Here is a 27,353-nt window from a genome sequence, read left to right on the forward strand (position 1 = left end):
ATGTGTCTAAATGGGAGCTTGTTGATTCTTGGTGTGGATCTTTTTTCCTATCTATAGCAGTAAAGAAACTGTATAACAACTCTCAATGGACTTTCACCGGAGTCTATGGACCAGTATTAAGGGAGTAAAGAAGTTTATTTTTGGCGGAATTGGAGAACGTCAGTGACGGATGATCTTTTCCATGGTGCATCGAGGGGACTTTAATGAGATCAGACTTGTGGAAGAAAAGGTGGGCTGTAACCATTATAGTCAAAATATGGAAGCTTTTGGAGACTTCATTGCCGCTAAGGAACTCATAGACATCCCTCTAATGGGGGCTCAATTCACATGGGCTAGGAATGAAAGTATAAGTAGACTCGATATATTCTTATTTTGTCCTAGATGGTTGGAGGGTTTTCCGGAAGTGTGTCAAATGGCCCTAGCTCATTCTGTCTCTGATCATTGCCCTATCCTTTTGGATCCTAGAATGGAGTCGTGGGGCCCTATTCCATTCAGATTCAACCTGGTTCAACCTAGCCTGGTTGGGGTATCCAAAGATGGACGAAAAACTGGGGGCGTGATGGGGAGAGCATACGACAGCTGGTACATCGGATATGATCATTGGTAGCAAGTTCCGGTATGTCAAAAATAAATTAAGAAAGTGGAAGTTGGAAGGGGAAAATGAAGCGGCTTCCAGAAAAGAATAGTTGTTAGCACGAATTAAAGAAATACGGGAAAAGGAGAAGTCAGTGAAGCTATCTCAGAAGAGCTAGAGGAAGTTGGTAAACTGAAGGAAGAGCATGATCGGTTTGTGCTTCAGGAGGAGATATCATGGAGACAGAATTCCAGAGTTAAATGGTTGAAAGAGGGGGACAAAAAACTGCATATTTCCATGCGATGACGAATGTTAGAAGAGGCAACCGAATCGAAGCCTTGCAGATCGATGGGGAAATAGTGGAAAGCAAGGAGAGAATCATAAAAGAAGTCATTGACTTCTTCAAGGACTGTACTCTTCATAAAAGGAATGACTGGTTGATTCCTGACTGAGTATCCTTCGGAAGTCTTTCTGAAGAGGATTGCATCTCTCTAGAAAGGCCATCCATTGAGGAGGAAGTTGAAAGATGGGTCTTTGTGCTGGGCAGAGATAAGGCCCCATGCCCAGGTGGTTTCCGTAAAGTTTTTTTTCCAGGAATGCTGGGGATATGTGAAAGAAGATATCAGGAAGTTTTTCCAGGATTTCCATCAAGGAATGGAGCTAGAACAGGGGACAGGTGCTACATTCATTGCTTTAGTGCCAAAAGTTAAAGGGGCAGGACTGCAGACCAATTAACCTTGTGGGAGGTTTATATAAGGTGTTAGCTAAGGTCTTAAGAGAGAGAATAAGGGAAGTACTCCTGAATATCATCTCTCCTAGTCAGTGTGCCTTTATCCATAAGAGGCAGATTGTGGACTGTTCTCTTATAGCAAATGACACAATTGATTACCACTCAAAAATGGGAAATGAAGGGATTGTTTATAAGTTAGACATGGAGAAAGCGTACGATAGGGTGGAATGGGGCTGCCTGGATTATTGACGAGGCGAATGGGGTTCGGTTACAAGTGGAGGTCACGAATAAGGATTTGCATATATCCTCGGCTTGGTTCTCAATATTAATAAATGGTTCTCCTAAAGGATTCTTTAAGTCCTCCAGGGGGTTGAGAAAAGGAGATCCTCTCTCTCCATTCCTATTCATTTTGGTTGCAGAAACACTAAGCAGATTGATAGACAAAGGAAAAGAAGGTCTGATACAGGGTTTTGAGCTGAGTGAAAGACAACTCGAGGTTTCCTATCTCCAATTTGCAGATGACATGCTCTTATTCAGTTCGCCAGATCTCCTTAAAGTGGTGAATCTAAAAGCTATAATTAGATGCTATGATATGATCACGGGTCAAAGAACCAATTTTCACAAATCACGGGTGTTTGGCATTAATCTTCAACTAGAAAGAGTAAGAGAATTGGCAGGGGTGATGGGATGTTCGATAGGCTCTTTGCCTTCCTTCTATTTGGGTTACCTCTTGGAATTGGCAAACCAAAAAAGAAAACTTGGGAACCTATCATAGAGAGACTGGAGAGGAGACTTGAGATTTGGAAAAGGAATTTGGTCGCAAAAGGGGGGAGGCTTACTCTGATAAAGGCTGTTCTGGCTAACATCCCTATCTACCAATTATCAGTTTTCAAATGCCTTATGAGTATCATCCAAAGGATAGAGAAGATTCAGAGACGATTCCTTTGGGAAGGAGCTAATGATGAGAAAGGTATTCCCCTTTTTCAGCTGGGTGGATGTCTGCAAACCCCTCAAAGCTGGCGGATTGGGTATCAGAAGAGCAAAATAAGACCAATCAAGCACTTCTAGGAAACTGGCTATGGCGATTCGAGGAAGAGGGCTCTCAGCTATGGGCGAAAGTGATTGAAACGGAATACGGTTCTTGCCAGGGTCATTAGGAGACAGAGGATAAGTTCAGGAAGCCAGGTAGGACGCTATGGAGGGATGTGATGTGCCTTAAGGTGAAGTCCATGGAAGGCGTGTGATTCAGAGTGTATGCAGGGGATAAAGTTAGATTTTGGTGGGATAAGTGGTGCTTTGACACTCCTCTGAAGGAAGCCTTTCCACAGTTGCTTGCTATAACTTTGGCTAAGGACGTTATGGTAAAAGAGTGCTTCTCTCGTATAGAAAATGGGGTTGTGTGGTCTCCGCCTTTTCACAGAAATTTCCTTGACAGGGAAATGGAATTGGTGGGAAGATTGTTGCTGGTGGGGACTTCTCAGTTAAATCATTCTATCATCATCTTCTACTTTGCCCCATCTCCTCCAAAGTGGCCAAAGTGTGGGACATTAAAGCTCCACCAAGGGTCTGCTTATTCGGATGGACTGCCTTGCTTGAAAGGATCCAAACCATTGATTTCCTCAGAGACAGGAACATCTTGATTATCGATCATTGCGTCATACGTATCGAGGCAGGTGAAACAACGGATCATCTTCTTATTCATTGCAAAATGGCTAGGGAAGTATAGGGTAAACTATTAAGTAGATTTGGCATCTCATGGGTATTTCTAGCTAACATTCTGGATGCCTTGGAGAGTTGGGTGTTGGCTCCATGGAAAGGAAAAGGGAAAACACTGTGGCGACTCTCTTTCTTAGCTACGATGTGGGTGCTTTGGAAAGAAAGAAATGCTATGATTTTCAAGGGATTTTCCAAGGGAGCTCATTTCATCTTCAATAAAGTGATTCCCTTAACTATCTCATGGGTGAAATCTCTGCCAGAGTTTAGATTTATGTCAGCTTATGATTTATGGCACGCGTGGAGAGTAATATGTGAAGGAGTCAGCATCGGTACCAAAGTAGTACAAGCATGGTCGCCTCCCTCCCAAGGGGTACTAAAAGTGAATTTTGATGGCTCAAGTTTAGGGAATCCAGAGCCCTCCGGTATTGGAGGCCTTTAGAGAAATGAAGGGAGGAGGGGGTGTGGCGGTGTTGATTTGGGCATTTAGGGGACCCATCGGGGTGGCAGATGCAAATGTGGTAGAAGTGAGAGCTGAGCTGTGTACCATGGAATGAAGCTTCTGAGAAATGTGGACCTTGATAAAGTGGCATTGGAAGGAGATTCTCTCAATGTCATTAGATGTTTAAGAGGTTCAAAAGGGGTACCTTGGAGGTTTGCATCCATATTTGATGAAATCCACGATAGAATAGGTGGGGCATCCATATCGTTTTTTCTTATAAGACGATCAACAAATGGTGAGGCAGATAGGTTAGCTAGAGAAGGGGTTTTGAAAGAGTCGAGAGCTCATTTCATCCCTCCCTTGTTAGTTGCTTGTTATATTCTAGCTGATGTTTTCTTGTCTTTGCTTTGCGTTGTAATGTCAGGGACCCCCTCGGTCTCTGTTTCTCTTTCAATAAAATTCGTTTGCCATTAAAAAAAAAAAAACGCAAGCTCTGATAGCAATTTGGTGCAAACCCGGTGGTTCGCGGGTAATTATGGAGAACCCTAGGAGCTTAATGTATTATCCTCCAATTTAAAGTAGCATGAACTGTTTCCCAAATTCAGATTTGAGTGTTCGAAAGGTTAATCAAATCAAATTTGGGTGTTCACTTTTGAGTTAACCTTTAAGAAAATTCTTCAACAAACGTAAATAAGCACAGGCATGCTTTGCAATAATAATTCACGCCAAAAGATATTGGAAGCAACCAGTATACGTCTGTCTGATTACAGTAAGAAAGTGGAGAAAATGAAAGCTCGAGGGCACACTAACAACCATCAATATAAGGAAAAGTCTCAGGGATAAAGCTAAGAGTACGGGTGCCTGGCCAAGGGTGTTATGAAAAAATCCGGTCTAATAATGGCTAAAATAGTAGAGGTAAGATCTCACCCGATAAAGTACGTGCATCGCCCTCGGATCTCTAGCGTTGGATGCCAATACGGTAGTGGAGAAGCCGTAAAGTTCGATTTGCCCAAAATAACCGCAATCAGACCAATCAGTTGAGGCCTAGGGATGATATGATGGGAATTAGACCATTCAAAAAAAAAAATATTGCGTGGACCCCCCCGAAGAGCGAGGTCACAAACATGGTTTTAAATTTTGGCTGAAACGTTTCGTTTCGGTAAAATTTCAGAAATTTCAGAAATTTCAGTGAAACGGTTCGGAAATTTCCGAAATTTCGGTGGTGAAATTTTTACAAGATTTCGTCCGAAATTTTGTACCGAAACCGAAACGTTTCAGTTTCGCTGATGACCGAAACCGAAACCGAAACCGAGATTTAAAACCTTGGTCACAAAAAAGGAATAGCAAGACTGGCAAGGCAAAGAAAGGATTCCCATGATGAAGGGGAAAATCAGCGAGGTGTAGACCAACAAGAAGCGAATAAAAAAAAGCGGAGGGGACTGTTCGATGTAAACAACCCCTTCTAAAATGTCAGACACTTAAGGACTGTGCAATCGGCGAAGGGGTAGAAATAAGAAGGAAAGAATGGGAAAATAGAAAAGGGAAAAGAGATGAAGTGAAGGTAGGGTTCCGAGGGCTGTTGCGATAATGGAAGAAAGGGTTCCCACAGTGAAGGGGAAAATCAGCGAGGAGTAGACCAACAAGAAGTGAATAAAAAAAGTGAGTGGGACTGTTCGATGTAAACAACCCCTACATAAATATAAGACAGTCCTAAGGACTGTGCAATCGGCGAAGAAGGGGTAGAAACAAGAAGGAAAGGATGGGAGAATTAAAAAGGGGAAAGAGACCGAGTGAAGGTAGGACTCCGGGGGCTCTTGCGATAATGGACAACAACATGCACAAGGAGAAGAAAAGAAAGCCGTGACAAGGGAAAGAAATAAGGCTAGGAGACAAGAAGATGAAGAAATAGAGAAGAAGTTGAGGAGAGAGGAAGCTTAAAAGATGCCTATCTAGATATCCTTGGAGCGGGTTACTCTGTACTCGAAGCCCTCCAATTGCGGGAAATCCATCGCGATTGCTGTAGAAAAAGCCTAATCCTTCTTGGTAACTGCAAAAGTTTAAGTAATTCTCCTAGGTCCTTGCCAAGAAGTTTCCGAGGGTATGATTACGGATTGGGAAATGAAGAAAATTTCAGGCAGGAACCTCAATGGAGTTGACAACCCCAGTACAAAAAATACCCTGGGAGAGGCCTTGATTACGGATCGGGAAATCAAGAGAATTTCAGGCAGGAACCTCATTGGAGTCCACAACCACATAACAAAAGAATTCTTGGAAGAGTCTCTGGACTGCAGTTCTATCCCTAAGCTGTGGATTGGAAATGCATAGCTTGCGGATACCATAATTTTGGCAGACGAAATAAATGTAGAAAATGCCAACAGAATAGAGAAGAAATTGGAGGACCAGAGACTAATCGAGAATCTAGGAGGGATGAAAATAACTCAAAAAGTACATGTGAAAGGAACTAAACGGAAATCACTATTATCGGAACAGAGGTCGAAGAGCGTATCGACTACACTGTCTGGTGGGGATCATGAAGGATAATTCATGGCACCTTGTGAAGCTATGGTATTGGGCTAGAAGAGCTTGGAATCTCCCTCAGCTCCCAAAACCTCATGTAATCAGTTCAACAAAAGTTCTATTTACATTCCAATCAGAGAAACAAGCGGTAGAGGTACTTAGACAAGGAGGCGATGCATTAGGAGGGAATATTGAATCCGTCCAAACATGGAACCCAGCCATGCACAATGGAGCTAAGACTATATATTTAAGATTTCACTACATTCCATTACATGCATGGACCCTATCTACGGTGGAAGCGCTGGGTAAATTATTCGGGCAGGTTCTGCAAGTCCAATTATTAGGTAGCCATGAACACTGCATGGCCTCTGCCTCTGCCAAGGTTCTCTCAGCTCAATGGAAGTCTTTATTGCCTTTTATTAAAATGAGAGTGAAAAACAAAATCTTCTTAATTCGTATGACAGTTGTATCCACTGAGGAAAACATTACTGGAGGAAACCTTAATGATCAATTGCAGTTGGGGCAAACAGCTAATGCCCAAGAAGTGGAAAACTTTAATTGGAGGCTGCCGGAGGAAGAATTGGCCGCGGATATGGATAGAAAAGGAAGAAAAAAGGACTTCTCAACCGGAGGGGATTGAACCGTTGGATACCGATTTCAAATTTGTAAACAAAGAAGATGGACCTTTGGATATCGATTTCAAGTTTGAAAATAGAAGAGATGATGTAGAAACATCGTTGGCAGGCATGTTGCGCCCAAGGCAGGCGATGACCAATGAACGTCGAGTACCTGTAGCGACGTCTAATGGAGAATTAAATTCAGGGAAAATGGCAATAAGACGTATTTCGCTGGAAGGATGAGAAGAAAAAGATCATAAAAAAAAGATAATTATCATAGTCCCGAGGAATGATATCGTCACCCAGCACAAGACCCAACAAAATCATCATAAAGATTTTTTGGGTAGCTGGGAAAGACCTTTTTTTAATCGCGTAACACCTGGTGGACGTAGCAGGCCCACAATGAGGTATATGAAAAGCTTTCGTATAAAAAATGCTTTGAACAGGCGGGCATGCAAAAGGGCGTGATAAATACTCAAAGAGAGAGGAATACCTTTATATAAACAAAGAAGGGAGAGACGTGGAGGTAGAGAAGAGAGACTCACCTCTGCAATTCTTAATCTCTTACGGAGCTATAAGATGGCAGAGGATTCCTCATCTTCGGACAAGGAATTTAGGGAAAGAGATTTTAAAAGAAAAAATAAGATGGATATGGAAGAAGAGTCGAGGGTTGTGAGTGGAAAAAAGGCCAAGCACAATGGGAGGAAAAAGAAGATGAAAAAGGAAAGGTCACCATCAAAAGGAGAAATAGCAGAGGCTTACCTACACCTTCAGGGGAAATATTTTTTGGAGGCAAGGGTAAAGAGGACGAACTAGAAGCCCTGACAGGTAAAAGAAACATAACAGAAATATGCGTTCCGATGCACCATCTTCCATTCTTCAAAAAGCAACTAGAGGAGGAAAATAAAGTTTTGGAGGAGGAATCTGAGTCGACATAGGGGGACGAGGAGGGCATGGTTGAACCCAGCGAGGGTCCTTCACGAGAATCGGTTTTTTCTCGTTACTCCATGGTTGTTGAACTCAACGGAAATATTAAAGGGTTCGTGGAAAGGGCTGCTGGCAAAGAACCTATCGTGGGGGAGGAAGAGGCTTCTGTGGAGGATTATAGGGTTTTTTCGGAGGAATTTGAAAGGATGTCAAAGCTAGGGACTGCTTTCGGGATTGGTTTTGAGGAAAATGTGGAAAAGACAAAGGAAATACTGATGAAAATTGAGAGGCAGGATAGGGCGGGGAAGGTGAAAACTCCAGGCAGGGGTCTTAGAGAGCTCAAAGCTCTACAAAAATGATGAGGGGTTCCTCATTCTGGAAAAAGTTTTTGGTAAAAAGTTCTTTTGGGTATGGGATCGGGTGTAGGTTTTTTGGAATTCCTCGACACATGAGTTGTCGTAGGAAAATGATGAGGGTTTTTGCTTTGACCCTGTGTAATGGAGATAGATGTTGAGAATCTGGATGGGAAGGTGCTTCTTCAAGATCTTCGAGGAAGATCGCAAAAGGCTGTTGGAAGTTATTTAAGCTTTGAAGGTGTTTTCTTCAAGATCTTCGAGGAAGATCGCAAAAGTTCTTTTGGGACTTCTCTTATGGGTCTTCTAATCAAGATCTTTGAGGAAGATTGCAAAAGTTTGTTAGAAAGTTTTATGTTTTTTTTTTTTTTTTTTTTGGATGGGGAATGTAAATGGGGGTAGTTTTTGGATAGCTTTTATCTTTTAGGGCTTTGGAGTTCTCTCCTTGGCCGTCATACGATGTATTCATGGGGGACTCCTGGTCCCTTCTTCATGTACCTTTCGTATGAATTATCAATATATATTTGTCAACTTTCAAAAAAAAAGATGGAGATTTGGCGTTCTCGTGAAGGTGGTTTATGGAAAAAAACCAGAAAAAGAAAAAAGAAGAAGAATAAACATGAAAGAGATAGATAGGAAGGTTGGACTCTCACCGATCAAAACCTAAGGCATCGCACCAAGGGGTTCCTAAGCATCACACCTTAGGGAAAGTAGACTTCACATCTATGATTTGCAAGAAGGAATGAGAAAACTGGTTTCATACATTTATCCATAGCGTAACATAGAGTAAGAGAAAAGTGCCATAGGAATTACAATAAAAAAGGTGGCCAGGTGCACGAGGCTCCCGCCATTGCGGGGTCTGGGGAGGGCTAGATGTACGTAGCCTTACCCCTGCTTTGCAGAGAGGCTGTTTCCATAATATAATATATAAGAAAAAAAAGAGAACTAGAAAGTTCTAAAACCCTAAAAAACCTAACACTTTTGGACCAAAATATCCTCTACTGACTTAAAGACTTGCTTCCTTCTTCAAATTCTCGTAATACATGTGTGGGGCTTATTTGAAACACATATAACACATATAACACAAATTCTCTAAGACCCTCCTAAGACTTAAATAGCACTCTAAAAACTATATAAAACCCTTTTAACATTAATAATGCTCCACGTCTTCTTAATTCCTTGATTCTTCACTGGCATCTTGGATGGTCCCCCATCAGTTTGGGTTGGAAAAACGAACCCAACGTAACATCGGGCTGGGTTCGTATTGGATATCGTCTCTCCCACTATTCTCTCTAACCCTAAATCCATGAAAAAGAAATGAATAAGAATACCTTTATTCTGTCTCTCCCGAGTCTCCCCAACTCTAAACTTAGGAAGAAGAAATGAAGAAGAACACTATTTCGTTTCTCCCGATTCTCTCCCTAACCCTAAGCCCAGAAAGAAGAAAAGAAGACGACCTTGGTTTGAAGTTCAATTTCCTCTTCCCTGGGAGGTTGATCTTCTATGTTCTATCTTGTCGGAGTAGTGGTGGTGGTCGAAGGAGATCGGAGGAGTGGGGATCATCGAAGAAACAAGCAACAATCGGAGGTCAAGGTTTTGGAAGATTTTCTTTCTCTTTCAGTATCGTTCTCTCCTTTACATTTAGGATTTGCTAGGGTTCTGTGGTGGGCTTTGCTACAAATTTGATGGTTTCTTCTGTATTGGATTCTCTCTTCTATTTGGAATATGTTTTTGCTAGTTCTGTCTTGAATTTGATGCTTGAATTTTCTGTTGGATTCTCTCTTCGATTAGGGTCCTGTTTTTAATTTTATGTTGGCTGCATCATGTGCATTTAGGAAATAAGGTTGGGTTCAGGTTGGGATAATCATATGCGGGTTGGGTCGGGTTGACAATGCTTGGACCGAGTGTCTGGTCTGATCGGGTTAGGGTTGGGCAATTGCTCCTTCAGGTTGGGTTTGAGTTGGCCTCAACCCAACCCAACCCGATCCGAGTTGCACTGCTAATAGTAGTGGGATTTATATGGACCTTGGCGAGCAGAAAAATCAACACTTGTGATCGTCTCAAAAAGAGAAAGAAAGAAAGAAAGAACGATTCTTCTTGCAAGATGGTGTGTTTTCTACTTGGAGTTTGTTAGAGTATAAAAGATAAATAACGCCTTTCTCCAACAGCTTAAGCTTTTGGAGAAGTTGGTAAGTTAACATGGTATCAGAGCCACACGGTCTCGAGTTCAAATCTCCCGGATAGCAAAAATCCACATGCGATGGTCAGGCCCAAAGTGGGACCACATGTGCCACGTGTTTGCCAAGTGGGCCACACGTGCGGGGGAGTGTTAAAGTGTAAAAGATAAATAACGCCTTTCTCCTAAATCTTAAGCTTTTGGAGAAGTTGGTAAGTTAACATGGTATCAGAGCCAAAGGTCTTGAGTTCAAACCTCCCGGATAGCAAAAATCCACATGCGATGGTCGGCCCAAAGTGGGACCACATGTGCCACGTGTTTGCCAAGTGGGCCACACGTGCGGGGGAGTGTTAAAGTATAAAAGATAAATAAGACTTTCTCCAACAGCTCAAGCTTTTGGAGAAGTTGGTAAGTTAACAGAGTTGTTGGACCACTCGATGGTGCGATGTCCTGTACTCTTATCGTCTCTGGCAGATGATCATCAAAAGCTTTGGCCTTGTGTGAGTCTTCCAAAGATCATTCAGGGGTGCACTACGAAGCTGGAGTGGCGGTCTGTTTGGGGAATTGGGGCATGCTATATGGCTTTTAGTTCCATATGCTGTAGCATGACACATCTGGAGAGAGGAATAATCACATCTTTAAAGAAAAAAGAAGAGCTAGGGCAAAATTATGACATCAAAATTGATCAAATATTATTGTGTAGAAATGACAAGGATGGTACTTGCTAGAGTGTAGAAGATGTTCTCAGAGAGTGACACACGGTTGTGAATGAAAAGAAAATGAAGCACGAATTAAAACATGGATGCCTCCACCTGATGGTTGTCTGAAATTCAATTTCGATGGTAGATCTAAAGGAAACCCTGGTGGGGCAGGGATTGGAGGCATTACTTATGGAGTAAACAGATGGGCGAGTCTCAGGAGCATAAAATAGTGATTTGTTTCATCTAAAAGTCTATGTTTCTGCTGCAGCAGCTTCATCCGAGCTAGATATTCTCGAAGTCTTTACCGGAGGTGGGGAATATCACGGGCAAAGGTCATGAGCTTCAAGGCATATCTTGTGGGCTGATTGTTCAATTGTAATATCCTAATTAGTTTTGGGTTGTCGTGGATTGCATGAGTGGGATGCCTCGTCCCCGTGTTTGTAAACCACATTTTCACTTATTTATAAGCTCTGCTACCTTTCAGAAAAAAGTGTGGGTTTTCAACACACCCAACTGGCAACTACTAAATCCAATGAGCTTGCCCAAATGGGTGTCACGCAGGATTAGCTACTTATGAATGACACATCTCCACCTTGAGCGCTTGGGTTCAAGATCTTTTTTTTTGAATGACAGTGTTCAAGATCTTCTCATATCATGTTATTATTTTGGATTTCTGTCTTTGTTTTCCTATTCACGGCCTGATGCAGATTATAACAAAAATAGGAACCACAAATTGATGGAATTTACTGATTACAGCTAACAATAATATTCCTTTAATCTGTAATGAACTAGTTAGTACAGAAAAAAGTCACCACAACTGACCTTTTGATTGAAAACAGATCCAAAAAATGAAAAACTGTGGCAAAACTTGATCTAATGCATGCTAGCTGAATTTTCCTTTTCTTTGGTGTGTCTTGTGACATCACAGTTGTAGTTTAGCCTCACTAGGGACAATAGATCGTGTTGGATCCATGTTGAATGACCAGGTCTTTGTCCATGTAAACACCTGTGGGCAGCCCCACAAGCCATAACCAAAAATGGAAAAAAAGATGCTTGAGGTTATTCATATTTGGGAAGTCTAGTTTGTCAGATGACGAAACTCTATTTCTTACTGTATTAGACTATTAGGCAAGTTCAATAATTTTTGACAGATTAGGAAGTTGTTATCCCTTTTTATATTAATAAATCATTTGATTAGAATGTGGAACACAACAATTCTTTTAGGGGCTGTTTGGATACCTGGATTTAGAATCCAGGTTTTAGCTCGAAACTCAACTCGACTCAACTAAGCCTTTGTCCCTAACTAGTTGGATACCTGGATTTTAGAATCTTGGTTTTAGTTTGAAAGCGGTTTAAAATTCTGGCTTTTACAATCCATTATCCTGGATTTTAAGTAAGAAATCCAGATTTTAGAAATCTCTACCCCATCCAGAGATTTCTAAAACCTGGAAACACGGGACGATCTCTCGCTTGAGTGAGAAATCAGAGAACAACGGATGGTCTCCTTCTCTCGTCGCCCATCCGGGAATTTTAGGAAATCCAAGATTCTAAATTCTGCGTATCCAAACTGCCCCCGAGTTTTAGCTAGCGCAGCACTTGAGGAGTTCTTCATCTGTGACTCGCGACCTGATAGTTTTTTAGGTTCATCTTTGTTCTTTCTATTTTTTCAACATGTTATCACAGCCTTCTGTCTCATATTTTTGACCGTTTCTGCTTGCCAAAAATATTTTCGGTTGTCTGCTCTGGTTTAAAGGTTTTTATTTTTTTAGCTTGGAGCAAGGCTTTGAATCATCTGCTTGGATAACAGGCTTTACCCATTTGGCTCTGCTTGGATAACATGTCTGATCGTGCTTTGTTTTGGTTGGGTCACAAGTTTGAGCTGGATTATTGCTGCTACTTCTCCCAACCATTGGTGAATCTGCTTGTCACATCCTGCCAGCATTCTCTGTAACCATTCACTACTGTCTAATAGTGTGACTTAATCACTGTTGTTGTTTGCCTGGTTCTTTAATTCCATTGCCACTTGTTTTTTTTTTTTTTTTTGAATGCTGCTGTTGCCACTTGTTTTTGCCGAACAATAGGCTTGTCGGTCGTCCTGCTTGCATTTGTCTTCATTGGGAAGATTCCTCCACTTGAAGAGCAGGGGGGGGGGGGGGTGTTCTGATGGCTCTATGTCCATTATCATTTGTTATCATTGATCAGAGAGTCTCATGCACTGATATCCTCCACTGGATTGACATGCCATCAACATCATGGGGTTTCTTGAAGCACAAGGACCTGCAGCACCATCACCAAATGACTGACTATACTTCCATTGGAGGTCCTTTTATTCACCTCTGGTTAGTTACTAGTCACGATTTCTCTGTCAATCAGTTGCACAAGAACCTTGAAACCTTCCCTTTGAAGGGTTTTCTTCACGTGGAACAACTCCCAGATTATTTTCACTGCCAGGCCTATCAATTCCTGCCGGGGACCTTTTCCCACCCTCCATTATGATTGGTTGATGGAATCCTTGTCAGCTTTTGTGTGGTCTTGAGCCTTGTTCAAAGACCCCCAAAAGACAAGAACTCCCCCCCCCCTCTCTCTCTCTCTCTTATGCGCATACAACTTTCTTCTCACCACCTCTAAAAGTCATCTCTCCCCTTCGGCTGCCATCCCATCTCGGCTGTCACAAATATCTCCGATATTTTCAAAATATAGTGTTCTTATCGCGAGATTTTGATAAAACGACAAAATCCCGAACTAATCCCGTGATTTTATAAATATAGCGATATTTTCGTTTTTATCATAAAATATCCTGTTAATATTGTGATATTATCCCGATATTTTTACAATATTTTTATTTTATATTTTTTTCTTAAATTTAATAATTTAATATATTTTTAAAATAATTTTAATTTTACCGTTTATTTCCCGATATAAACCTACAAAAATTAATATATCCTGAGATTTTCCCTTGCCGAGAAATTCCCGAGAACGACATTTGTGACACAGCATCTCGGTGACCAAATCTGTGTTGATTCTGATGGGATCTGGTGCTTCAATTTCTGTCCCTGAAAACCCTCAAACCCTGTCTCCTCTTCACATGACAATGAAATTGAATAGCATTCACATTTCATCATTGGTTATACAAGCCTTTTCGAGTGCCTTTGTGGGCAAACCATGCATATGATAGGTCCATCTTATTTGCCCTTGACAATAGGGATAATGTATGGGCCTATTCTTTCCAGCCAAATCTCATCGCTTGATCATTGACTGATGGGCACATCATCACAGTCCAAACTGCCCATCCATTTACAAAATTTGTGAGCCTACTCGTGGAGACTCTAAATTATGATACTGAACATCACCGATGCCACAAGCTTACACCCTCCTACCTAACAAAAACCTGATACATGAACTTATTTTATTGTACTAAGCAATTTTGAGGACACAAATTCAAAATGTTTTTTACTCTTTCCATATAATAGTGACCATATTACTCCAATCCCCACCCTCTCTGTTTCACTACAATCCCCTAGAACCATCCCCTACATGACATGATGTAAGCCCAATGGTTTCCACCTTGGCATTCTCATCTTATTTTGATGATTCCAATACACAAGTGATTTATGATCACTAATGTGTTTAATTGTCTAAGTTGTAGATCACATTGGTGCTAAGACGACATTGCTTGGATTGAGGCCAAGAAGATCTCATTGGACCACATCATGAAGGCCAAAGACATCGAAGTCCAAGACAAATGAAGACTTGAAGAATCCATTGAAGACCAAAGTCATATTTAGTTTGTAAAAGATCCAATCTTAGTTTTAGATTTTAGAGGCATAATTAAGTAAATAAACACACACCCTAAATATATAAGTGATTGTCTTTGTGGAGATCCAACACCTTGGAACCCTCATAGCAATCCCAACTTGTTGTTAAGTTGGAAGCCTAAAAACAAGAAATGAAAATCTGATTGAAATAGGCTTCTCGGAACTCCGAGAGAAATTCTCGGAACTCCGAGATTTTTTCTCGGAACTCCGAGAATTCTCGGAACTCCGAGAACACTACAACGGTCGGATTTTTAGCCGTTGCGATTTTTCCTGGAATTACAACAATGCCATTGAACGGTCATATTTGGTTTTTCTTATATATATGGTCATTCCAAACATTACAACCATCAATCCTAACACTCTTAAACTCCATTTGAACATCCAAAGAGTGAATCAAACTTGATTATGCCTCTCATCCTCTAAAGATTAGGATTTGGATCATAGGCAAAATTTGTACATCTTCTGCAAACTTTGTAAACCCTTGTGAGGGATTTTTTGTTCTTTCTTTCTTATCAAGAACGTTGTATCGGGCGAGTGTTCGGAGAAGCGTAGCCCACTCTCCGTGGTGAAGATTGCCACCAAGGTTAAAGGTAATCAGAATTTGTAATCGGCACCGATCTTCGCCGAAGTTAAGAAGATCACATAGTGAAGCCATCAACGGATTTGGTTGGTGTAGTGGAGTAGGTCTCACGTTTTGAGGACCGAACCACTTTAAATCTCGGGTGCAATCTCTCTTACTCTTGCTCTTTATTTGCATTTGCACTTTAGATTTAACTAGTGTAATTGAATTTTATTGTTGATCTCTTAATTTCCAAAATTGGGTTTGAGTTTTCAAAAGAATTAAAACTTGTTAGTAACCTAATTTCTCTCTCCTCATAAGTTGCCGTACTCGGGACCACCCTTGGAATTTAACTTGGTATCAGAGCAAAGGCTCTTAAAAGATTTTCTTTTCTATAAATCTTTGGAAAATTTTTCTTTAAAAATTTCAACAAGGGAAAGATCATAAGATCTTTGGCAACTTTCTAATTGTGAAATGGCGGATAGAAATGGAACCGGACTTCCGGAGGGCCATTCCACAACTAGACCTCCCTTCTTTAATAGGTCCAACTATGGACATTAGAAGACAAGGATGCGCATCTATCTTCTTTCGATAGATGTGGAACTTTGGCACATTGTTGAAAATGGATACATGTTGCCTTCCAAACCATTTGAAGAATGGAATGTCGTAGAAAAAAGGCATGCAAATTTAAATTACAAAGCCATAAATTCTTTGTTTTGCGTCCTATCTACGGAGGAGTTTAATCGAGTTGCTCTTTTTGATTCCGCCAAGGTTATTTGGGATACACTTGCCGTTACCCATGAGGGAACATCTCAAGTTAAGGATTCCAAAATAAACTTGTTAAAGAGCAAATATGAAATGTTTAGAATGGATCAAAACGAAAGCATTTCCGAAATGTATACACGTTTTTCTAAAATTTCTAATGAACTAGCTAATCTTGGTAAATCTTATCCTACTAATGAGCTTGTGAGTAAATTGCTTAGGTCTCTTCCTCCATATTGGGATCCAAAGGTAACCGCCATACAAGAATCAAAGAATCTCAAGACACTAACCATGGAGGAGCTTGTAGGATCTCTCATCACCCATGAGATGCTCTTCACTAGCCGACAAGAGGAGAAGAAGCCGAAAGAGAAAGAAAAAGAGAATCGATCTCTAGCTCTAAAAGCCTCCAAAGCGAACTCATCATCCTCTAGCGAGGCGGATAGCGATGAAGAAGAAGCATTGAGGAAATTTAAAAGCTTATGGAGAAAGAAGCATAAAAAGGATAAAAAGAAGAAGAAAGAAGAAAGTGATGTTGAGGGAGCCTTAAGATGCTTCAATTGCAAGAAGATTGGACACAAAAGACCGGATTGTCCACTTCTCAAGTCATCTTCCTCAAAATACAAGGGAAAGAAGGAATGGAAGAAGCACAAGGCACTTGCCGCCAGTTGGGATGCTTTGAGCACCTCGGGAAAGAGTTCAATCGAAGGGGAAGAAAAGAAAGATGATCTTTGCTTCATGGCACTCACCCATGAAGATGAGGTAAACTCTAACCCCTCGTGTTATTCATCTAGTAGTGATAGTGAAAAAATATCATATGATGAATTGTGCTCAACCTTGCACTCTCAAATTTCTAAAAATAAAGTTCAAAAGAAATCCATTTCAAAATTAGAAAATGAACTTAATTTTTTGAAAAATGAATCTTCTTCCAAATCTCAAGCACAACTTGAAAATTTTAAACTTGAGATTGAAACCCTTAAGGGTTGTTTGGATGAGAAAACTTGCCAAATTGCAAGACTCAAAGATGTGGCAAGCTCTTCCAAATCTTATGAAGATGAATTTAATAATTTTCTAAATCAAATAACCCATCGTCATAATGAAAATGAAAGGTTAAGATTATGTCTCCATGGATTCTTAAATGGTGACAAAATTATTGACATAATCTTAAAGAAGACTAGTCAAAGATCTAAACATGCATATGATAGGACTAGCATATCTAACCCTCATGTTAGATGCCATTATTGTGGAATAAATAGTCATTACCAATTCCAATGTGCATCTAAGATTAGGGATAGTGTTGGAACCAAGAAATCTTGGGTTCCCAAAGCCCCCATATGATTTTCATCATATGTGCTTAGATTAGGGGCTTGGTCTAAATTTGAACATCTTTCTATGGATAATTAAAATATCCCCTCTTATGTTGAATAAAAATTCTAAATAGGGGGAGTTCTAGGTTTGTCTTTTTCCTTGAAAAAGGGGAGCTTTAAATTGAATATTTCATCCATTTGTTTCTCTTTTACCCCAATCTTTTTGATTGATGCCAAAGGGGGAGAGAATTCTAGTTTAAGGAAAATATGAATGCTTTTATTGGAAAATCTCTTGTGCGCGTCATCATAAAAAAGGGGGAGATTGTAAGCCCAATAGTTTCCACCTTGGCATTCCCATCTTATTTTGATGATTCCAATACACAAGTGATTTATGATCACTAATGTGTTTAATTGTCTAAGTTGTAGATCACATTGGTGCTAAGACAACGTTGCTTGGATTGAGGCCAAGAAGATCTCATTGGACCACATCATGAAGGCCAAAGACATCGAAGTCCAAGACAAATGAAGACTTGAAGAATCCATTGAAGACCAAAGTCATATTTAGTTTGTAAAAGATCCAATCTTAGTTTTAGATTTTAGAGGCATAATTAAGTAAATAAACACACACCCTAAATATATAAGTGATTGTCTTTGTGGAGTTCCAACACCTTGGAACCCTCATAGCAATCCCAACTTGGTGTTAAGTTGGAAGCCTAAAAACAAGAAATGAAAATCTGCATGAAATAGGCTTCTCGGAACTCCGAGAATTCTTGGAACTCCGAGAAATGGTCCAGTAGACTCTTTTCCAACTTCTGTTTGTATTCCTGGAACTCCAAGATTTTTTCTCGGAACTCCGAGAAATATTCTCGGAACTCCGAGAACACTACAACGGTCGGATTTTTAGCTGTTGCGATTTTTTCTGGAATTACAACAATGCCATTGAACGGTCATATTTGGTTTTTCTTATATATATGGTCATTCCAAACATTACAACCATCAATCCTAACACTCTTAAACTCCATTTGAACATCCAAAGAGTGAATCAAACTTGATTATGCATTAGGATTTGGATCATAGGCAAAATTTGTACATCTTCTGCAAACTTTGTAAACCCTTGTGAGGGATTTTTTGTTCTTTCTTTCTTATCAAGAACGTTGTATCGGGCGAGTGTTCGGAGAAGCGTAGCCCACTCTCTGTGGTGAAGATTGCCACCAAGGTTAAAGGTAATCAGAATTTGTAATCGGCACCGATCTTCGCCGAAGTTAAGAAGATCACATAGTGAAGCCATCAACGGGTTTGGTTGGTGGAGTGGAGTAGGTCTCGCGTTTTGAGGACCGAACCATTTTAAATCTCGGGTGCAATCTCTCTTACTCTTGCTCTTTATTTGCATTTGCACTTTAGATTTAACTTGTGTAATTGAATTTTATTGTTGATCTCTTAATTTCCAAAATTGGGTTTGAGTTTTCAAAAGAATTAAAACTTGTTAGTAACCTAATTTCTCTCTCCTCATAAGTTGCCGTACTCGGGACCACCCTTGGAATTTCACATGACTAACCCATAGAGGCTTGAGCACGCAACACAAACCAAGTATTCTACATATAGTTATTTCCCTTAGTAAAACCCTTGTCCCTGGAAATGCCTTGACCTATACTTGCATGAAACAACTGCTTCCTTGCAAGCAATGGGAAAAGCCATATTGCTATGTGGTTTGGATACATCTTTATAAGCATGGTTTTAAATTTCAACCGAATCCGAAATTTCGGATTTCGGTGGAGACCGACATCGAAATCACGAAAACCCGAAACGGTATTTTATTTTGGCCGAAATTTCGATTTTTCCTAAATTTCACCCAAAAAACCTGTTTTTTTAATTAATTTAATATTTCACCAAAATTTCGGCTGAAATTTAATATTGAATAAAATATTATTTTCTTTGTTTCGCCAGATTTCGGCCAAAATTTTGACATGTCAGGGGTCCGAAAGGACCGAAACCGGTACCGAAGCCGAAATTTTAAACCATGTTTAGAACTTGCTAACTTCCAAAAATTCTGTTAGGGGCACTATGTTTGAAATGCATGACACCATCATTCCTTATTGTGTTCCTTTGTATGTTAGTATGGCCACTTGAACTTGCAATGAGAGCATTTCTTTGAGAGCTAATAAAAAGGTAAGAGGTACAAAAAAAGGAGGGCGAGATAAATCAAGTCCTTTCAAATTCAAATCAAATGTTGATTTTTCAGCTATTTCACTCATTGAGGCCAAGGGGCCAACTGTCAGGCCCAGCTATCGAGGGTGGGCAAATTTCAAATTTCAAATTTTAATCCCGTGATCATAACAGGAAAGAAGATGGGAGAAGCAACGGGTGCTAGTGGGTCATCTCAATCAAGGGAGTTCGAGGATCATAAGCAATCCCGAGGTCAAGGTAGAGCCTTGGGTAAGCAGATGCGGACTCTTAGTGACACAGAGGCTGTCTGGGCCCCTTGGAGCGCGTAATCTGCTTAGCTCGCTCATCGCCCGAGGTGATAAAGCAGAGCAAACTTTCTAAACAACTATTACGGAAGCATGGTTCAAGTGGGTCCCACATCTGGAGACTCAAGGGTATGGCCGTACGGGACTTAAAGCTAAATTCGGTAATTTTCTGGGATTCTTTAAAGATGGACCACCTAAAGGCGGGTGTGGACTCAAAATTAGGGCCCATTCCCTTGGAAGGTCCATAAAATTTAAGTCTAGAATAAACCATATGAGAAATGTGGAAAGGGACCCTAGTGAAGAAAAGTTCCAGCCAGTCAAGGTGACTTCAGAGTCAGGTGTAGAATTCTCGAATCAATATGGGCAAATCCAAGGAAAGTCTGTTAAAAAGCGAGAACAAAAGAGATTGGGATCCGTGGTGTTGGGATCCCATGGGGGGGAACTTCTTGGGCCAGCAGTGAGGAAGGTTGGTGTTGGAGGGGAGAGCAAAAATAATTCTTACAATGAAGTTGGGATTCTGGAATATAAGAGGATTGTGAGAGGAAAAGGAGCAGGCGATCAAAGACTTAGTTCACTTCCGAAAGTTGGACTTAGTGGCGATAATGGAATAAAAAATAATGGGAGTAACAGATAACCTTATCAACAAACTATGGGGTCGTAATCACAGGGAATGGGTTTCAAAAGAAGCGGTGGGAACAACAGGGGGAATAATTGTAATCTGGACGGAAGGATTATTTGTAAGAGAAGACTTATTTATCGACAGATTCACAATCTCCATCCTATTTGGCACAGCTACTTGGGGGGAAAAATGGGTGCTAACGGTGGTCTATGGCCCTGTTTGAGCGAGGGAAAGAAAAGATCTATGGGGGAGCTAAAATTAATTCGCAACCAGTGGCAAGGAGCTTGGATAGTTGGGGGAGATGTCAACATAGTTCGTTTCCCTGGAGAAAAGAACCGACAGGGAAGAATCACGAAAAGCATGAGGAACTAATCCAATTTCATCCTTGATAGTGAGCTGATTGACCTACCTCTATAAGGAGCGAAGTTCACTTGCTCTAATAAGAAAACCCGTCTGATCATGAGTCGCCTGGATAGAATATTGATCACTCAAGAATGGGAGGAGTATTTCCCAAGGATATGCCAGCGAGCCTTCCCCAAACCTTTATCTGATCATAATCCCATTCTTTTAGAAATGTCACACTATTCAGGAGGGCCCCACCCTTTCAAATTTGCGATGGATCTATGCCAGACTCCTGAATTCGAGGAGAAATTAAAGCTATGGTGGGAAGAAATTCAAGTTGAAGGTTGGAAAGGATTTGTGCTATGCAAAAAACTAAAAGGAGTGAAATCAAAGATCAAAGAGTGACAAAAATCTCATGATGAAGAAATCAAGAAAAAGAAGGAAGAAGTTTTGACCAATCTGAAGGCAATCGAAGCAAAGGAGGAGATCAATGATCTCACTATCGAAGGAAAACTTGTTCGTATAAGATTAATGACAGAACATGAGGAAATCCTCCGAAGAGAAGAAATAAGGTTTAGACAGAAATCACTGGCAGTTTGGCTAAAAGGTGATAACAATTCAAAGTTCTTCCATTGCATGGCGAATATCAGAAGGAGGACCAATTCAATCAATTGTATACAAGATGGGGATCGTCTGGTGGAAAATGCGGAGGAAATCAAAGAGAAAATATTAGAATACTATACCACTCTGTACTCAAAGAAGGTAAGTTGGCGCCCAAAGATAAATAGCCTCCAATTCCGGAGTATCAATTTGATCCAGCAATCTGCGTTGGACAGAGATTTTTCGGAGGAGGTGGAGAATGCAATTTTCCCGATGCAAAAAGATAAAGCCCCAGGCCCTGATGGGTTCCCTATGGCATTCTTCCAGAAGTATTGGGACATAATGAAAGATGATATTATGGAATCCATTGTGGAATTCCAAGATAGAGGTATAATCAACGAAGCAACTAAATCAACTTTCATAGCCCTCATCCCAAAGAAAGAAGGTATCATTGGAATTAAAGACTTCCACCCGATTAGTCTTATTCAATGCTTGGCGAAAATAGTGTCGAAAATATTGACAAGAAGACTAAAAATGATTATGGGTGAAGTCATATCTCAATTCTAAGGGGCCTTCGTTGATTCAAGACAAATCCTAGACGGAGTGTTGGTAGCCAACAAAGTGATTGACTTTGTCAAGTGCGAAAAAAGGAGGGTCTTATTCTCAAAGTTGACATAGAGAAAGCTTACGATCATGTGGATTGGGATGTCTTAAATGAAATTTAAGGCCACATGGGCTTTGGGGTGCGATGGAGAAAATGATCTAGGGCAGTGGTATCAGCGAACAACTTCTCTATCCTAATTAATGGTTATGTGGAAGGTTATTTCAGGAGCTCAAGGGGCCTTTGTCAAGGCCGCCTCTTATTTATTTATAATGGTGGTAGAAACCCTGAGCTTGATGATCTCTAAGGCAAGGGACTTGGGTCTCATCCGAGGTTTGCGAGTGGGGTCTAATGGCAAAGAAATCACCCACCTTCATTTTGAAGCTGACGTTTTTCCTGTTACATACCTCGGACTGTCCCTTGGTTTTGGGATCCCCTCTGTAGCTCAATGGGATCTGGTGATAGTAAGAATAGAGCGGAAACTTGCATCATGGAAGAGAAAATACATTTCGATGGGCGGTCGGATAACGTTGATAAAAGTAGCCCTCGCCAATATGCCAATATACTTTGTCTCTTTTCAAAATTCCAGTAAAAGTGGTTCAAAGAATTGAAAAGTTATAGCGTGACTTCCTCTGGGAAGGGGATGGTCAAAGTAAGAAGCTAAAACACTTACTGAACTGGAAGAGTGTATCCAAGCTAAAAAAGAATGGAGGGCTGGGAATTGGGAAGATAAAAGGTCGCAATCAGTCACTTTTAGGCAAATGGTTATGGAGGTTTGGAAACGAAAAATCAGCTTTGTGGCAAAAAGTGGTGGTGGAAAAATATGGGATGGACTGGGGGGAATGGCGAGCTAAAGCACCACGGGCAGGCAAGGGTTCATGGGCCTGGAAATCAATTTGCTCGGTAAGAGAGATCTTTGGGCCTCTGGTTTGTTACAAAGTTAGTAAAGGGGATAAGGTTAGATTTTGGCTGGACTAATGGATTGGGGAAAAACCACTCAGAGAAATCTACCCAAGATTATTTTGTGTGGCCTCGAATCCAGAAGCAACAGTGGCAGAGTATCTAGAAAGATTAAACTCTTTTGGTCGAGGGTTTTGGGAACTCAGACTGAGAAGGGAAATAAAAGACGTGGAATTAGTAGACCTGCAGGAGCTCTTGAGTAGCCTACAGTAAGCATACTCCTCAATTTTTAAAAAAAAAATGAAAAAGTATGGACGCAGGAACCGGACGGAAGTTTTTCGGCGAAGTCTTTCTTTGCTGAAATTAAGAAAGGTAGAAAGTCCTCGGTCGGTAGAATCTGGAGCTCTTTGGCATCACTGAGGGTAGTGGCCTTTTCCTTGACAGTAGCCCATAGGCGAATCAATACCTGCGACCGGCTGCAACAATGGAGGAGTCAGATGGCCAGTATGTGTCATGTGTTTGGGAGCTGAAGAATCGCTAGACCATTTAATGTTACACTGCCCCTTCTCCTCGCAACTGTGGGGTAAGGCAATGCAAGCCTTTGGAATGTCTTGGGTTTTCCCTCGCTCTATTAAGTAGGTGCTTCTTCATTAGAAGAATCACCTTTTTGGAGAGATAGGCAGACTGTTGTGGAAAGCAATGTACAATATAATCTGGAACATTTGGAGAGAAAGGAATAGGCATATCTTCGAAGAGGAAAGTAGGAACCTCAATCGGGTGGTATCTGACATCAAAATAGAAATCATCTCTTGGGCGAAGTCAAAAAGGAAAATTCCATTCACTACAAGTGACATCTTGCAAAACTGACGGTCAATCCTATGGGTTAGGGCAGTCACAGCAGAGGTTTTAAATTTCGACCGAAATCCAAAATTTTTGACCGAAATTTCGGGTTTCGGTCGAGAACGAAACTGAAAAGAAATTTTCGACTTGAAATTTCATTTCCCCGAAATTTCGGCCGAACTTTTAGGGATTTAACGTAAAAGGAAGATTTTTTTTGATTAAATAATAATTTCTTGAAATTTCAGCCGAAATTATCGAAATTTCGTGGGATTTCGTCCGAAATTTTCTCACAATTAAAAAGTTGTTTTGTTTCATTTCGTAAATTTCACCCGAAATTTCGGGATTTCGGCCGAAAATTTCGGTTTGGGTGAGGACCGAAATCACTCCTTTAACCGAAATTTAAAACCTTGGTCACAGCTAAGGTCACAGCTAAACCTCAACCTAAATAGAAACCACCACCGCTGGGTTTTTTTTTTTGAAAGGTAATCAGAGAAAAAATATATTAAAACGGGAAGACCAAGGAGGTCACCCAGGATAAAACAACAAGAAAAAGAAAAATACAAGAGCCTCAAGGAGGCAAGAAATCAAAAAATTCCACCGCTGGGTTTGTTCAAGCTAAATTTTGATGGGAGTTCGATCGGCAACCCCGGTAGGGCTGGGATTAGAGGACTTATAAGGGATGACAAAGGATCAACAATTATGACTTATTCTGGCCTGCTAGGAGATGTGATGCGAATGAAGCTGAAGTAAGGGCGCTCCTCTTTGGTCTTCGGTGGGCCCATGAGCATGCATTGGGTCTTTTAATAGTAGAAGGAGATTCAACCAACGTAAATTAGCTGGGCATCGAGTAAGTCGAAAGGGCCATTGCGATTTCAGGAAATAATTGCGGAAATTTTGAACCTGGTATCAGTGCTAAAGCTGCGAAGAGAGCATAGAAGGAGATCGGCAAACGAAGTAGCAGACTCTTTAGCAAAGGAAGGGGTGTTGAGAGAATCAATGTCTGTAATTTCATCTTTATCCTAAGATTAATGTACTTGATGTAATATCAGTGGGGGACAACTTGTTCTTATCTGATTCCTTTACAATTTATACAAAGTCAATTTTCAAAAAAACAAGGGGCCAAATGTCTGGCGATAATAATTATCCATTAAATTCATCAATTTTTATCTTCGGAAGTAATCATAAAGATAAGGAAAGATATCATGGATCCTATGTGTATAAGCCCAAGAAAGGAAACCATGAAAAACTGGCTGAAACAACAATTTACGAACTTAGAGGGAGCTCACTGCCTATACAGAACCCAATCCCGTCAATGCCTCTCCTAGCACTTTGCGAGATATGCTTAATTATAATGGGGGCATTTCTTTTATCATGGTGTAATCAAATCACTTGAAAATTTTAACTCGGAATTGTATCCCCATGCAAAGAATGTTAAAAAACCCAAGTAAAAGCTTTTATCTTTTACAAGAGATCTATAAAATGATTGCACGTTCCATGATTTAGATCTATACTAACTAGCATTGAAAATAAACAGTTTGCATTCGAGGGCTTCTTTTAGAGGAAAATAGTATTCTGATTGAAGGTCCTTCTAGTTGTTTTGGTCAGTTAATTTTTTTTATTGATATATATGGCACTGTGTAAATTTCAGATGGCAGGGACGTCGGATGTCAGGGCTTATCTTCTGGTGGCAAGCCAAAACCCTGCATGAAATTCTTCAGGTTTGCTCTTTCATCTTCATTAGTCTCTTTCCTCTAGGAAACATACTAGCCAAGTGATCCAATTGGACATCCTCCTCATACATAATGGGCTGAAGGAAATGATTGCCGAGCTTGAAAGTTCTTGAACCAGTCAAGTATTTTGTCTTTCAGGTATAGCATTCGTATCAAGGCAGCAGTTTCACTCTAAGATCAACTTTCGATGAACTGAAATGAAAAATTGCTGTTACTGTTGAGTCCTCAGGTATACCTTAAAGTGGAAAGCAAACCCCAACAAACATTTTAAGACACTGGAATATACTTCTAAATTGTTGAAAGGGCTAATTGGTGTTTAGTTTTGTCTCTACCTCTTAGTTAAAACCTGAAGTCAAATAACGACCTTTTAATTATCAAAAGTCTGAAGATAGCAGCATGTACCAGTGTGTTTTTTCCCCTTTTGTGCTGTTTTATTATACTATATTTTATGCTGATGTTCTGCCTGTTTACTCTTTCGGTCTTTTGGGCAGTACATCGGGTTGCCCCTTCGGAGAATCTTGCCATTTCTCGCATTATATACCTGGGGGCCTCAGTTCTTTGGGTCTAGCCCCTATTGTTTCACTCTCTGCAGCTTCCGCTGCTGCCGCTCAGAGGAAGGCACCTGCACCAGTCGGGGATCCAAGTGTTACAGTTAATGGCTATAAAACAAAGCTTTGCAACCGGTTCAACACTGCCGAGGGCTGCCGATTTGGTGATAAGTGTCATTTTGCTCATGGAGAAAGTGATCTGCGGGCACCTAATAATATGTCTCGAGGCAGCAACATGAGAACTATGTCCGAAGGACCAAGTGGTACAGGTTCGCCAGGGTTCAGCAATGTGGACTCTCAGTTCTCAGACTCATCATATGGAAACGTCTCCAATTTTAATTCCCAAAGTTGCAGTGAGCCGAACCCACCAGGTGTTGCAGGTAGTGATGCCCCTGCTAGTTATTCATCTGGCCCTACTGCAGATAATGTCCAGGTGTATTAACAAAATGGCGGAAGTCCAGTGTTCTCTGCAGTGGTTTGCCTGCATTATGGACCGACACTAAATCAAACAGGATGCATTTCTGAAGAATCCATGGATGGCCCTGTTATGGTAAAATTATGTTCTTAAGAGTCGATGGTTATTGTTTTTTTTTTTTGGTTTCTTTAGGATCTGATCTGTTTTTATATTCTAGTGGATCCTACAAATATAAGGCTCCAAGAGTTAAAAAGAATTTAATTCCTGATCAGTTCAGATTGAAAATGAGCGTAGTGAAAGCAGCACGCACAATTGGACAAAGTTTAGGGCTCAAACAGTTTATACAAGACAATTGTTCCTTTAGAGTGGATTTGAAGTACTGGAGTCATTTCAAAAGATTGGCAATTATTCCTTGCTTGGTAATAAAATATATAATGTAATGTGACTGGCATTAGGGAGTCACCGGACATGTTTCTTTCACGCTGTCATTGTGTTATGTGATCCTTCTTTGATTCAAATTTTGATGTTCCTTACCATCAGAAGTTCCTTTGACGATGTTTAGCAGATAATTCTATTATCAAAATTCGAGTTTGAGTCTACTATTCATACTTGCTATCTAACATTGATATATTCTAAGAGCACATTGTCCTTACTGAACTTGTGGGGTTTCAACTTTCAAGGCTTATATCCGATTCTTATGGCCATTATTTATGAGGAAGCCTTTCCCACCATCTTCTTGAGAAAGTAGTGGTGAGACCTCATTTCCCAAGCGCTTTACCATTGAAGCTAAAGATCCACATCTTGCCGGCATATTAATCAAATGTAATCCAATATGATAGCAAGTAAATATGGATATAATCATGGTTTTAAATTTCGACCGAAATCCGAAATTTTGGATTTCAGTGGGGACTGAAACCGAAATTTTCTGAAATTTGATATTTCGTGAAATACCAAATTTCGGCTAAAATTTCTGAATTTCAGTCCGAAATTTCAGAAATTTCAGTAATTTCAGTCCGAAATTTAGAGAAAATGGCATTTTTTTTAGAAAAAATAAATGTTAACAAAATTTCAGCCGAAATTTCGGAATTTCGGTCCGAAAT

At 40.5% G+C, this 27,353-nt stretch overlaps 1 protein-coding gene across 3 annotated transcripts in view; it reads left to right on the forward strand.

The window, feature by feature from the left end:
- Window positions 1–26,852, forward strand: part of LOC143888461 (zinc finger CCCH domain-containing protein 31-like) — a 36,056-nt gene extending 9,204 nt beyond the window's left edge. For all 3 annotated transcript variants that reach the window (XM_077392912.1, XM_077392913.1, XM_077392911.1), the window contains 2 exons: window positions 25,209–25,278; window positions 25,782–26,852. In XM_077392912.1, coding sequence (XP_077249027.1) covers window positions 25,209–25,278; window positions 25,782–26,280 — 569 coding nt within the window. In that variant the 3' untranslated portion in view covers window positions 26,281–26,852. The remainder of the gene's footprint in view (window positions 1–25,208; window positions 25,279–25,781) is intronic.
- The last annotated feature ends 501 nt before the right edge of the window (window positions 26,853–27,353 follow it).

The sequence above is a fragment of the Tasmannia lanceolata genome, unplaced genomic scaffold, assembly GCF_043159265.1.
Source record: "Tasmannia lanceolata isolate RefF3 unplaced genomic scaffold, GAP_Taslan_0.1 ptg000012l, whole genome shotgun sequence".
Taxonomy (NCBI): Eukaryota; Viridiplantae; Streptophyta; class Magnoliopsida; order Canellales; family Winteraceae; genus Tasmannia; species Tasmannia lanceolata.